This window comes from Lepidochelys kempii, chromosome 8, assembly GCF_965140285.1.
Source record: "Lepidochelys kempii isolate rLepKem1 chromosome 8, rLepKem1.hap1, whole genome shotgun sequence".
NCBI classification, from domain to species: Eukaryota; Metazoa; Chordata; order Testudines; family Cheloniidae; genus Lepidochelys; species Lepidochelys kempii.
Window position 1 is genome coordinate 60652297 of NC_136387.1, and position 14576 is coordinate 60666872.

The 14576-nt window shown below is 40.6% G+C and overlaps 1 protein-coding gene and 1 long non-coding RNA gene across 5 annotated transcripts in view; one reads left to right on the top strand and one right to left on the bottom strand.

Annotated features, from left to right (window-relative positions):
• The window catches only part of LOC140915982 (uncharacterized), a 179741-nt gene that overhangs the window by 98672 nt on the left and 66493 nt on the right, over positions 1–14576 (bottom strand). The gene's annotated exons all lie outside the window — the stretch shown is intronic.
• RGS18 (regulator of G protein signaling 18) lies at positions 471–11421 on the top strand. Its single transcript, XM_073356712.2, has 5 exons — positions 471–982; positions 1692–1793; positions 4603–4664; positions 5816–5982; positions 8712–11421. Exons 1-5 carry the CDS (start codon positions 864–866, stop codon positions 8970–8972), a joined length of 711 nt encoding a protein of 236 aa, XP_073212813.1. The 5' UTR covers positions 471–863; the 3' UTR covers positions 8973–11421.

Here is a 14576-nt window from a genome sequence, read left to right on the forward strand (position 1 = left end):
TAGGCATCTAAGCTTATATTTAGGTACTAAGGGTTGGATTTTTAAAGATATTTAAGTGATTTCAATGGTAGTTATGTTCCTAAATACCTTTGAGGACATGGGCACTCAGGTCCTACTTTTCAAAGAAGCTCATCATCTGTAGCTCCCATTGACTTCAATGGGATTTTGAGAGTCTCAACACTTCTGAAAAGTCACCCAAAAATAAAAAAATCTGTATTTTCAGAGATGCTGAGCAGCTCCAGCTTCTATTGATTTTAATGGGAGTTCTCAGCACCTCTGAGAACCAGGCCACTTTCAGTTAGTAACTAACATGGATTTATGTGCCTAGAGTTAGGCTCCCAAGATGGAAAATATTGGTCTAGATTTCTTTAAAAATTATTCTAAGAGCTTAAGATAATGTCATGTGTTATTTTTTGCAACACGGTGCTCCTCTGCAGACTTTCATAAAAATAATATAGAATTTTTATTTTTAAGTAAAGTATTTAGGGGGAAATGATGCTGACAACTAGCAAAATATCATGTTCCACAAGCACTAACCATAAACTGCACTGAAGTAATAGCTGTATTTATCCTCCTGATCAACAGCCATTTTGCAAATTTTTAATCTCACTTCCCTAAGTGACAGCTTTAAGACAGAGCTCTGCTTGTGTACGGGCAGCTTTCGTTACAGAGGAAGTGGAGAACCCCCTCTTTTCTGCTACCTGTTTAGGGCACCTCTCAACTACCAATTGAGAAGCAACTTGGAGTCACTTTCTGTGCATGTGTACCCTCCTGAACTGAAACATACAAGGTACAATAAATGGAACTGCTGCAAGCAAGCTAGAGAAGCATTTTGAGATCATCAGAATCCTTGTCAGAGGAAGATGGAGAATCCACTGTTTTTATTTCCCCATCTAAATATTTCCTCTTTGAAGGAGAAGACCTATTGTAAAGGTATGAAATCCACAAATAAAGAGGAGACAAAAAAAGAAATCAAGACCAGGTAAGTTCCAAGGTTTTACTGATACTCTCAAGTGTTCTATGTAGACAAGGGATTATTATTGCATAGTTGATAAGTGTGAATTTAAGGCACAGTTCTTTGTATTTGTGACAGATATCTGTAAAAATTAATGAACTGCTAGACTGGAAATGTACACATAAAATATTCATTTACCAAGGGAATACTTTTTAAGGGCAAGAATAAGAAGCAAATCAAATAATATATCAAGCAAAACAAACAAGAAAGAGGAGTTATTAAGGTGAAGCTTAGAGAAATAATTTTTGAAAATCTGACTAACTTTGATCCATGGAAGTTTCTTTTTAGCAGCTACAATTGATGGGAGGAAAAGCATTTTTTCATCCTTTATTAAGAATGAACAGAAGATGTTGACCCACTCTTACAGATTCATCAGCATTAACGCCCCTAAAAAACCTATCTTCAAAATAAATGGGGAAAAATAAGCCTGAAAATGAAGACATTCATTACCCTTTTATACGTAAATAATTTGATATGCTTCAATATTTAAATGTATGGAAAGATATAAGGAGGAAATTCATTAATCTGCCTGACAAATAAAGAGAAATAGCACCAACATTAGTGTAACTGTGTGTATGAGGAAATGATCAACTATGCCGAGAGAAAAATTAGTCAAAGAGGAACATTTTAAAACTTTCACAAAGGTTGCTTTAAAGCTGCTAAAACTCTCTTGCAGGTCTAAGGAAAAGAGAAATAGGCTGAGCCTTCTCCTGCAAAAGGCTGAATTCCATGAAAGTGTCAGTCTTGAGAAATTTGAGAACTTGACAAAAGCTTCAAGGTGAGCATTGTAAAATATAAAGAGACTGAGAATTCCTATCAGAAAATGGCCGTCTCTGCTTTGGCGTGTACATTCAAGCTTTGCATCGAATAATGCTTTTAAGATCTATATTATTTTAAAGTTTAGCATAATGCAATGCAAGTTATCTAACCTGGCATACATACAGTATATATAAAGTTTGCTAACAAAGAGTGTTTTTGCACTCCAGTGGGCCAGACTGTGATACTGGTATTCACAGAGAACAATACTTTAGTTCCCAGTAGTCCCATAGACTTCAAAAGGACTATTTCATGTATAAAGTATTATTCAGAATGAATATGATCATAATCTAATCCACAGGTTTATTTAACTCTATGATACATCAAGTTTTCCTCAATTGGGGGAAATGGGAAAAGGGCAGGGATGAAAGAAAATATACTGGGTACTCTTCATATCACCAATAATTTTCATGTAATCTAGGCCCAGTGGAATTTGTCCTTGTGTACCTAGTGCTTATGGGCCAGTTTATTTTTATTGTTTATTTTTTATATGTAGTACCAGATAGTCCCAGCTTTATTCACATTGATGAGCACCTTAGTTTGCAAGTCACCCCACTGATTGTAAGGTGGCACGCTCAGGCCCTTTTGTAGCTGACAAACATTTCTGTTTCCTTGGAAATCTTATGGTTTCTGAGAAAGATCTCCTTTGAAATAATTTAGTGACCAATGACCCTGTTGACATAAACCTCCAAGTGTCCTCATAAAAGCTCTGAGTGTACAGTATCATGCTGTACTATTTCCCTTACAAATCCCTAGCATGAAATGCAGGCTCCAACAAAGCCATTGGGAAGTTTGCCAGGGACTACAGTTTTGCCAGGGTTTCACTGGTAATTTGTTTGAGAATTGCCTCTGCAGCTCCCTGCTGTTGGGAAACCACAAAAACTCCATGGCCAAAAAAGTTCCATCCTTTCCACCACAGACAGTTTCAGAGCATCTAATGACTTCTATTTGTTTTCCTCTTCTTTCTTTTCATTTTTTTTTTATTAATCCTAACCAGTTTGGACAAGAATTCAGGCTTCCAGTAGTGAATAACATGCCAGGGGAAGCTGTCCTTTTTTGACCAGAACACTGCCTGTTTGAGGGTATTCACTGTTTGAGTAACCGCTATCTTCACTTTTCAAGACCATACTGAGTTGGACAATGGGCTGAAAAGTATCTTTATGGACGAGGCTCTCAAGGCCTAAACTATGTTTCTGGGTCTATAATAAAGGTTCCCAGTGGCCTGAAACCTAAGCACTTGAATCTATCCATCTAGGTATTTGTACTATGTTTACTACTATAATATCCAAGCACTTAAAAAATCCAAAGAATAAAATCCAGCATACATTCAAATATTCTTCTTTCCACACAAGAATTGGCAGGGTGGTTCATTTGTTAGCTGGATTTGGGTTTATGTTCCCCATCTCCCCTTCGTTGTTGGTAAGAGAAGGCTAAGCTGAAAAAGTGAGTTATGCACTTTATTCAGAGATCCAGGGCCATTCTAATTAACTGCAGAAGTGACCCAGATGCCTAGAAAACTTTTCCTACCACTCTTTTTGGAGGTCAAAAGACATCCAAACTTTATTCTCTATTGGGAGGGAATTGGGTCCAGTTCAGTGTTGTGGTGGTAAAAAAGAAGGGGGGTAGACTAACCTAAATTAAACTCCATATTCCCCAAATGAGAAGTGGGCAAACTCAGTTTATCTTGACTACACTATTGATCCCAAGACACTGGACTGAGAACCAAATCAGGTCTCCTGACTCCATGTCCAGCTCTACCACAAATCTACTGTGTGACTTCAGGCAAGTTACTCCACCTCTTCGTGCCTCAGTTTTTCTATCTGGGGATAATGAGACCAATTTTCATTTGTACATGCTTTTAGCTCTGCAGAGGAAAACTGCTATGTGGTAAGTATATTATTCAGAAATTGACTAAATATATTGATCTTCAGATTCAGACTTAGGACCAGGTTCAGAGTCCTGGTACAATGTCGCCTCAGACCCTACTCCATTTCTTTTTTCAGAAATAAAAATACAACCTAGCTGTGTGTTCAGGATTAATCTATCAAGTGTTACAAAAGTAATTTTACAAACGTTTTTATCAAGAGATGTGAAATAGTTTGTCTCCATTGTCCTAAACAGTGGAAAGTTTGAGATCAATGAAGAATACATGCAGCTTGACATATTTGATAAAGAATACATGGAGTTTTATAAAAAGAACCCAGTCTCTCAAAATAACATGACATTTGAAAAATGTTTGTGGTAAACAAACCAGGCTACGTGTGTTATTACCTTATGAGACTATTGTCTTTACCATGCTGTGGTGACTTTGTGTTCAAACTGTTGAATTTCCTGTATTCTGTTAAAAATAGACCATGGTAACATAGCCTCGGACAGATTGCAATCAAAATCACATCTCTGAAAGAGTATGTCAGTTTAGCTACTAAGCCGTTCTGTTTTCAAAGTTAAAAAAGTACTTGACCTGGTTTGCTTATGATCTTTACCTTGCATGATGTAAATTTTCCTTAAAGATTTGGAGCACAATGCAAACAAGCACTCAAGACATAATGCTCTGCTTTAAACATTTTCTCTAAGTGTTATTTCAATGGGCAAAACATCAACCAAATTTTTTGAAGTCTCTAGCAGAAAGAACTTATTTTCTAAAATAATCTAATCAGACAGCTTGTGCAATAAGACAAAGTGAGAGAAATAGCAGGTAATATATATTACAATAGCTTCATAAATATACAAAACACACACTTCATGAGAAGCACTTTTTGTGTCTTGTACAGTGTGCCCCCTGAAGAAGCAGTGAGATGGGGTGAATCCTTTGACAAACTGCTTTCCCAGAAAGGTTAGTAGTGTTTTCTTGATGGGAACTGACATTTTAGAGTAAGTGTGAAAAATCAAATAGATGCTTGGAGAATTTTGCTACATACATGAGGCTGGATAAGGCACGCTGAGGCATATTTAGGCTATAATGGAGGTGTAGAAGACAAAGATTTGCCGGCAGATTTGGCAGGCCATGCTGGACATGACCAAGGTGTTAATACCAATGTTTACATCAAATGCCATCTTTGATTGCAACATTGCTAAAATGTTCATGGAGGGCAAGAACAAAGGCCCAGGGATGGATATAGACAAAACAGACAAAAGTGGTCAGCCACCCATGACACGTATAATTGCCTAATGCCTGACACTTAAGTTACTGATAAAAGGGTTGTTTCTTTTCCTCCCTTGAAAGATAAATGCTGTACATAGCAAAAACGAGTCTTCCAGTATAGTGGTGACCATTACAATCTTTACAATTTTCCCATTGCAGGTAATTGACAGTAATAACATTCCAGTTATTTCTGCACATCAAGTATATTTAATAAAGGGGATACCATGAACAACTTGGCAATGATAATTATATGCAAAGAAAATTGTAAAGGTTCTATTTACGTTATCTTTTAAACTATCTTCTGAATTAGGCTAATTTCTGGGAAACAGCCTATTTGTGAATACAGTCAAGATTTAAATGGCATTTGAGGCATCCTAAGTCTGATTTAGAAGCAAAACTAAGGCCAAAATGGTCAATAATGGCCACATTTTTGGGTGCCTCTGGTTTTTGAGTTCTCAACTTGTGACCACGTATGGTCTGTTTTTTTTAAGATTCTGAGCATCCATAGTTGATATTAAGATCAAGTGGAGTTATGTGGGTCGGCATCTTTTAAAATTAGGCCCTGTGTGTCCCAAAGGGGGCATCCAAAATCAAAGGCCATATTTAAAATTTATGCCTAAAGCCTGATATCAATACCTCTGCACTGACTGCAAAACAATTAAATTGTACTTATTTTGTGATGTAAAAGAAAAGTCTGTAATATGAAGTCACAGAAGAGTTCAAAATGAGACCAAACATGTGTTGTTACATAATTTAAACAGAGGAACTATGTTCTAGTGTCTAAGAGGGATGGTCTTTTAATGCTTCTGTGAATTAAAGCAATACAATGCTCCCTTTTATAGCCGGACTGGATGCCTTTACAAGGTTTCTGAAAACTGAGTTCAGCGAGGAGAACATTGAGTTTTGGATAGCCTGTGAGGATTATAAGAAGAACAAAACATCTCATCAACTTCTTCCTAAAGCCAAGACAATTTATGAGACGTTCATAAGAAAAGATGCTCCAAAAGAGGTACAGTAAAAACTGAAGATATACAGTTCTTGATACAAGCTGCCTCTGATAGAATCTGCCTTTCATAAATGCATACACAGAATCATCATCCATTCAGCTATGAAGGTCAACATTTGATGAAGTTGCAGTAGTTTATCATGTGTACCTTGCCACAGGAATGCTGCATCTTAAATATCAAATAACTGCTTTGGAAGAAAGTATGGGACCCAACACCCACAGAACTTTCTCTTTCTCTCTCCGCGCACCCTGCCCCCATGTTATTCTTTTAACCCTACAAAAAAGACCATAGGTCTAAATATGTCATGCTAGTTAAAGGAATTTTCAAACTTCTCATTGCTATATACAAACATCTGATTTAACATCATGTTGAATAAATTTAAGGTATGTTGTCACAATAATGCACACACCCAACAGTAACAGTCATTTGTCAAACAGTGTTTTGTGTACATTTAACTTTGCTTCTAGAACAGTAGAATTATTGTGCCTGCTAAACCAGCATTACAGATTATTATATTGCTGAGATTTCTGATGATTTCTTTAATATGCCAAATGAATAAACAAAATCAATAAATTAAACATACCCTTCAAGGTAATGATTATAACATTTTAAGCAGAGAAAAGACTTGATTGGCATAGGTTTGGGATTTTTTTTTTGTTTGTTTTATTTTTTCTGAAGGAATCTCTGAGTGATGAGTCTATAGTATGGTATGTTATAAACAAACACATACAAGATACATTGGGACTCATTCTCATTTACACTGCTCTGGAAGTGTAAAAGGCTTTTAAAGTGGATGCAAATTATATTAAACTGTCAGAGTGTTGTAAAGAGCCCTTTGTGTAAATGAATATAATAATTATTTTCCCTGCACTAGCAGGAGGATGGACTGACTGGCAGATGATAAACTCCCACTAAAGTCAGTGAGGGTTTGGCTGAGTAATGACTAGAAGATCAGGCCCCTAACAAGCCTTTTGCATCTCTATTACCTATTATTCTATATAACAGTAAGAACAGGTGGATTGCCTGTGCTCCTATTTTCTGTGTTCTTTTCTTATTGTTGGTAGAGAAAATGTTAAATGTTGGCAAATCTAAAAAATCATCTGCTGATGTAGTGCAGAAAAAAGTATCACTGCTCAGTCCAAGAAAGTGATTTAAAGAATGGTACAAATTAGGCTCATAATTCCCTCTGTGTGATCTCGGGGCTTACCACTGCTCCTGCCAAGGCAGAGAACCTATTGTTTGGTCTACTCTCAAAGAGTAATGGCCCCATCCTATAAGATGCTGAGTGGTTTCAACAACCTTTTACATTCTATCATGCAGCACCTTCCAGGATCAGGCCCTGCGTGAATCCGAGGAGTTTTGAATTTTCTAAAGAGGAATACTGTTTTGCCAGTGTGCCATTCTACCAACTGCTTGGGTGGACACCAAGCTATAGCAAGAACTATTGATACAGCATCCCTAAAAGCTCCCTTCATTTTATATATTGTTCATAGGTTATCTTGCTACACTGATGACCTGTAAGGGATGAACAGGAAGGAAGGAACCTAGAGCACAGGTGGTGGAAATCACACATTGCCCGATAGTGTCATACTGACCAGTTAACTGATATGCTGTTACTTTGATACCAGCAAAGACGGGATTGTTGTTCTCCGCTATACCGTCCCTTATGTGTTGGGCCCTGTGTATCCTCTTGTCTTGCTTCAACCCAGCTGTTGAGATCAGCTGGGATGCTCAAGCTGACTGCCTGTAGATTTGTTCATTGGTGTGTTGAGAACTCTCATTAAAGAGTCCTCAATTTTGGAACTTGTTTCCACCAACAGAAATTACGTTTACTGTCCAGCAGGGCATATTAAAAGGCCTTTTCTGAGAGGATAGTTAGGAAGGTTCTGAAAATTTGTGGACTTGGTCGTTTAATTATCATTAACTGATTTTCAGTTTTCACATACACACTATGTGTTGTTATATTTTTGTAAATGCACCGAGAGGAATTTGAAAAATATAAAATAAATAAGTTACAGAAGACATTCTTGAAGCTATATGGAACTTACTAATTTCTAAATTATGTGCTGCATATACCACTATTGTGGATCTAAACATAATCCTTATACTAATCCACAACTCCATGAGAATAGCCAATAGTAATATATAATTGTATTTAAGCTGTAACCAAAAAACTCTTGGATATGCCTTTTTTCCCCTCCAAAGTAGTCAAAAATCCATTAGAAAATAATTTTGCTGCACACTTTAATCATTAGAATATTCTAACCTTCGTGTTACTAATGCTCCACAGAAATGAAAGATTAAAACAGTATCTGGTCAATTTAGATGATATAAAGCTCTGAACCTGCAAGACTGAGTGTCCTTGATTCCGGTTGGCTTCAGTGGGAATTCAGATACCTCGTACTTTGCAGGACTGGGCACAAAATCTCTCTGTGCCAGTATCAGCAGCAAATGTACAGTGGGTACCATTAGAAAGTCAGCCCTAAACAAAAGGTACCACCAAAAAGTGACATATTTTTCATTATCAGTTTTCCCCTGTTCTTAGTAGAGATCTGTGGTGATTCCTTGGTAGCAGTTAACAAATGCTGACTCAGTGGATTTCACAATACTTATTATATGCAATTAAAAGTATTTTTAGTAGAAAGTGGTTTTCACAAGTTAAGTATTACTGTTATTAATGACCATATATAAAATGAATTAATGTACTGCATGTTTTTTTGGCCTTTTCCAGGTTAATCTTGACTTCCACACGAAAGAAGTCACTGCTCAGAACATTACTCACCCTACACTGGACAGCTTTGATGTAGCACAGGCCAAAGTCTACAGGCTGATGGAACAAGACAGTTACCCCCGCTTCCTGAGAGCTAGCATGTATTTGGACCTGATTAAGGGAAGGGAGCAGTCTGGCCATCCTGCTCTTAGAAGGCGATCACGCTCTTTTACCTTCAATGAGTTCCAAGATGTGCAATCAGACTTTACCATTTGGTTATAAAGAAATTTAACCTCCTTGGATTCTAACTAATGTAGCAAAGTATAATACACAGCATCCTAAACACAAACCTTCAGCTGGTGCAAATGGACGTAGATCCATTGGCTTCAATGGTGTTACATGTATTTACCCCACTGAAGGACCTGGCTCAGAAAGCTGTAGTCAGTGATTAATTTAACTTATTGTAAAGAGATATGTAGCATATTGGCAAGATGTGTTAGATGAAATGTATTCAGACAAGATATTATGCCTTTTAAACTCAACTGGGAGAACATATGAATTCTTTCCACAAAATCATATCTAACAGTGAGAACTTTAAACTTTATCCAAAAATACTATTTTAAAAAAATTTGAAAAATTCATCCTCTCTCCTGGATCCATCGTATTTAGAAAACATAATGTTGTCACCATCAAAGTCTTTACACTTATCGTTTGCACATAATTAATGTTACTGCAATAGTTCCTACACTAAACACAGGTTTTGTACCACAAGCACACAGAAACATTAATTAAGCAAAAGGTAAAAATGTGATGATTTTTAACTACAGCCATTATATAACTGAAGACCTTTAACTACTGCATATTTTAATAGGAAAATGCCGATTTAATTAATTTTATAGTACTACATTTTCTGGTATTTTCTTATTACATTTCTCTGTTCTCTCTATTTAAATTAAGCTGAATAGTTTAGTCTTTGCACTCAAATATTTGTATTATATTATTTGCAGCTAAATGAACAGCAATAAAGGGACAAGACTAAGCAATTTAGTACATCTTTATGTCATTAAATACCAGTTGAATGAACTTTTAATTTGCCATTCATTTGTAAATTTTGTGTCATCCCAGCTTCTCTGCTAAACTTTGAGGGACAAATTCTGGCAATCTTTGGGATAACACACAAGTGGGGATATGCTACAACCGTAAGGTCACTGAATATAGGCCTCCATTCAGCAAAGCACTTAAGCTCATATTAAGCACTTTAATGGGTCTTACACACATATTTTTTAAGCATGTGCTTAAGTGTGTTGTTGAATTGGGGACGGAAGCAGGATTAATTTATACAGAATGTGGGTGGATGTTACTAGTCATGGACTTATAGCACTTTTGTCCCAAACACTTGCACCGTGACCATTATGTTCCACTTGGTGTTTGCCCCTTTACTGGGGAAGTTCTCTGGGAGACCGCATTTCTCAGAATTAGACCCAGAACATCTTTGATTGGGTCTCCCTTGCTGTATCGAGCTGCTGGTTCTGCCACTGTAATTCTTGTATATGTGCAAAATCTTTCCCCTCATTCAAAATCTTTATTTAACCAAGTAAACTCCTTTTGGGGAAAAGTCTTCATTTAAAATAGGGACCTGGGTAAGGTGTCTCACTACTGCTTTGCATGACTTGCTGTAGTGGTCACTGGCAGCCTAGCACGAGTAGCCAACCTTCTTCTCTGATTCTGCAAACATGCACACACACATAAATAATTTAGAGACATAAGTAGTGCCATTGAAATGGAGGGAAAGAGAATGAACCTAATGTGATGGATGTTAGCCATGTTGCGCAATGTACTAATGGAAGGCACTCAAGTCCTATGATGAGAGGGATATAAGAACCTATATAGAACAGAATAGAACCACTTGCTTCCAAGTTGTAATGGGCCTAGTCACATCTCTAAAGTTATTCATCTGTTGAGGTGCTTGTAGGTTCAGAACCGTGGCTAGCATAAGACGAGGGCACGTTACAAAAATAAAATAAATGGCCAAAGAACAGATTCCTAATGAAAAATTATACTGATCTACTATATTAAGGAGCTTATTTGAGGAGACAAGACAAGTTTTTGCAAAGCTAGTATATCAGGGAATGAAAGTGAAACCACTTTAATCAGTTGTCATTGAGAAATAAGACCAGATGTTCACGGAGCCCGTGTTCCAGTAAGTGCTAAAGCTCTGATTTTTAAAGGTATTTCAGGTATTTCAATGGGAGTTAGGTGCTCAAAATGCCTAGGCACTTTTGAAAATCTCACCAGGCACCTACCTGCATCTTTAGGTGTTTAACACATTTTAAAATCTGCCCCTAAATTCCTATGGCTTTTATTTTGAAGGGATAATCTTAAGAATAACAGTCAAGTCTTGTCTGAGTTTGAAGTAGGAGATCTTGATGGGGATGCAGTTCCACTTGTTAAATTAGGTCTCTACAGGGAAATGAGAGGAGGAAGGGAGAGTTTACCTTTTAAAATCTTTACTATTCAAGTCATCCTCACAGCCCCATCATTGGCATGTGTCAAGCCTTTTTTGCTTGGAGAATTCTGGTGAAGATATCTTGAAGCACAGGGCAATTCTTAAAATATTAAACATTGTTTTAGTTTAATAATTCAGTGACTACAGGACTTAATAAATGTGTGTGACTGGAATAATCAATCACCTTTCATGGAATTTAAGCTTTCATCTTTTTAGTAACCACTCTGTAGTGAGGCAGGGTGGCCTCCTGAGGACCTGGAGTGGGAGGGCCCCTGCACTGAGCCCTGGTGGGAGGAACCAGGGCCTAGTTGCCCCTCCCCCAGGAAGTAGGTGGGAGGGGCAGGAAGTATAAAAGGTGCCCCAGAAAGCTCAGTAGGGAGGTGACCACCGGAGAGACCAGACACCTCCTGTGGTCTCCTGAACTGGGAAGCTGTGGAGGGTGCCGAGGGAGCAGAGGACTGGCCTGGGCCCCCGGGGCTGCTAGCTGATTCAGACCTGGAGGAAGCAGACAACTGGCCCAGACCGCTGTCAGACCTGACCCCGCTGGGAGAAGACGACTGGCCTGGACCTCCGATGGACCAGACCCCCAAAGACTTGTTTGCAGTCCCAGAAGCCACCATCAACCTCGACCCCTCCTCACAGCAACAAGTACACCAAGAAGGGGCATGTGGAAGTGGCCCAGGGGTAGCAGACTCCTGTCTGGCCACAACGCTGACAAAGAGTGAGTCAGCGTGTTGTGGCATGGATCCCCGCTGACCCAGTGACAAAGTGGTTTGTCACTACTAGGGCCCTGGGCCGGGACGCAGTGGAGTAGGTGGGCCTGTGACCCCCCTGCCACTCTAACCCAGGGGTGGCAGTCTCCCCTTCCCCACGCCAGAAGCCTGAGTCTCAGACTCTGGGTTGCCCGCCTTGATCCAGGGCCTGGGCTAATTGACTGTTTATGTGCTACTCAGCCTGCACACCAGCCTGAGCCTCAGACTCTTTGTTGCCCTGCCTTGATCCAGGGCGGGGGCCAATTGACTGTTTGTTTCCCACCCAGCCTGAGCACAGGCCTGGACCCCAGCTGCGAGTGAAGACTGCTTCATTCCCCACAATGGCCAACATATCAGTGATGTAGTGAGGTGGGGTGGCCTCCCAAAGACCCAGAGTGGGAAGGCCCCCATGCCGAGCCACTACACAATCAAAGAGAAAAAGAGCAATTCTTGGCGATAGTTCTTTATGTTGGTTACAAATGTAGGATGTATGCAAGCTGTACAGCCAAGAATCTCACACTGTCCACTCAGTAACTTTGAACCAAAATGAAAAATGATCCATTTAAAAGCTGGCAGGAGGTAGCTTAATGACAGGATTTCTATGCATAAAATGGTAATTATTGGACTTGGTAGTTATGGGTCAAAGTAACAAAATTCGACACACACACCCAGCCCCGTACCCAGAGCCAAAATTTCCCAAGGTTTGTAGATGTTCAATACTCAGGTTTTAATCGAGGCCTGTCTCTAAGGCCCCATCTACACTGGCAAGTTTCTGTGCTGTAACTCCCGAGGTGTACATACTGCCAAGCCACTTAGTGTGCACAAACTGCGCAGTTGTAGCGTTCTAAAAAACCACCCCAACGAGAGACATACAGCTTTCTGCGCTGGAGCTACAGTGCTGCGATGCCAGTGTAGACGCTGTCACGATTACAGCACTGCAATTGGCCTCTGGGAGGTGTTCCACAATGCCTGTTCCAACCTCTCTGGTCATCGGTTTGAACTCTACTGCCCTGCCCTCAGGTGACCAACCGTCATCTCGACCCCGTAAATTCCTTTGAAAAATTGAAAGTCCCCTTCCTGTTTGCTCAGTGACGAATGCAGTGGTCTCAGTGCATCTTTCCAGGTGGCCATGCCTGCTGCACACACCAGGCGATCCGCTGCTTGGAGCAATACCGAGCTGCTGGACCTCGTCGGCATTTGGGGAGAGGAAGCTGTGCAGTCTCAGCTGTGCTCCAGCCGTAGGATTTATGATGCCTACCGACAGATTTCACAATGCATGATAGAAAGGGGCCATGACCGGGACACATTGCAGTGTAGGGTAAAAGTGAAGGAGCTGCAGAACACCTACCACAAGGCGCGGGAGGCAAACTGCAGCTCCGGTGCTGTGCCCACAAGCTGCTAGTTCTACAAAGAGCTGGGCATGATACTCGGTGGTGACCGCACTTCCACTGTGAAGGCCCCTGTGGATACTTCGTTGGCTCACGTGCCAGGCGAGAGTGGACTGAGCCAGGAGGAGGAAATCTTGGACGAAGAGGGGCAGGGGGACCCAGAGGCAGAGGATTGCTTGGAGGCCAGAGATGCATGCAGTCAGGAGCTCTTTTCTACCCCGGAGGACCCTAGCCAGTCAAAGCAGTCGGATCTTGGCAAAGCGCAAACAGGAGAGGAGGCCCCTGGTAAGTGGATCTGATTTTGTGAATTGCTGAAGCGATTTGTTGGGGGCAGGAGGGTTGCAGAAAACAGGCTGGTCTCCCACCACATGCCTATTCTGAGCAGTGGAACAGGCTGTTGATAGACTCCCTCACTTCACGGGAATCTCCCTCAGAGATTTCCAGAAAACTCTCATGGAGATACTGGGCAATCCACTGCCACAGGTTCCACTGCTTTGTTTTTTGTCCCATTAATGGTAATTTTCCCACGCCATTGTGCCATCACAGAGGGGTCGGGGGCGGGGACCATTGTTGCAGACAGGTGAGCCGCATAGGGGCCAGGGTGGAAGCCGCAGGCTTGGAGAAGACCCTCCCTTGATTCTCTGCTCACCCTCAGCAGCAAGATGTCTTCCATAATGATCACGTCCTTGGAAAGTGTGGGGTCAGAAATGATTATCAAGCCCCCCTACAGTGCTGGCTCTCCCTAAGAGCCATGTGCCCAGTGTATAGCAGGGTCTGGGAAGAGTGATTCACCCTGCCCCTCCCACTACTCACCATTTTGGGGGTCTTGTGGCTCATGTGTGCTTGCCTGGGGTCAGCAATTAGTGATAGGTGTATGAGTGTTTTAAAGCACTGAATCAGTGTTGTCTGTGTTGCAAACCATACTGCTTCTGTAAAACATTGCATTTAAACTTCACAGAGATGACCTTGGGAGGCCAGCCTCCCTTATTGGCGGCGGAACAGCCATGCAGAATTAGAAAATGGCCAAGAAGAACTAAGGAGGATTTTCTCCATGAGGTTATGATGCACTCCACCACTGAGAAACAGGAATTGAAGGAGTGGTGGGACAGCAGGAAGAGGGACCAAAAGGAGAACGCAGCGCGCCAGAATGAAGCCGTGGAGCAACTCTTAAACATGATGGAGCTCCAAGTGGACACGCTCTAGGTGACACTAGCTCTTCAAACTGAGCAGCCCTGCGCCA

Bases quoted from the DNA above. Each gene is read 5' to 3' on its own strand.
- RGS18 (XM_073356712.2), top strand. From the start codon at position 864: ATGGAGAATCCACTGTTTTTATTTCCCCATCTAAATATTTCCTCTTTG. The intron at 4,665-5,815 runs GTTAGTAGTGTT...TCCCTTTTATAG, and splicing joins CAAACTGCTTTCCCAGAAAG to CCGGACTGGATGCCTTTACA. The intron at 5,983-8,711 runs GTACAGTAAAAA...GGCCTTTTCCAG, and splicing joins GAAAAGATGCTCCAAAAGAG to GTTAATCTTGACTTCCACAC.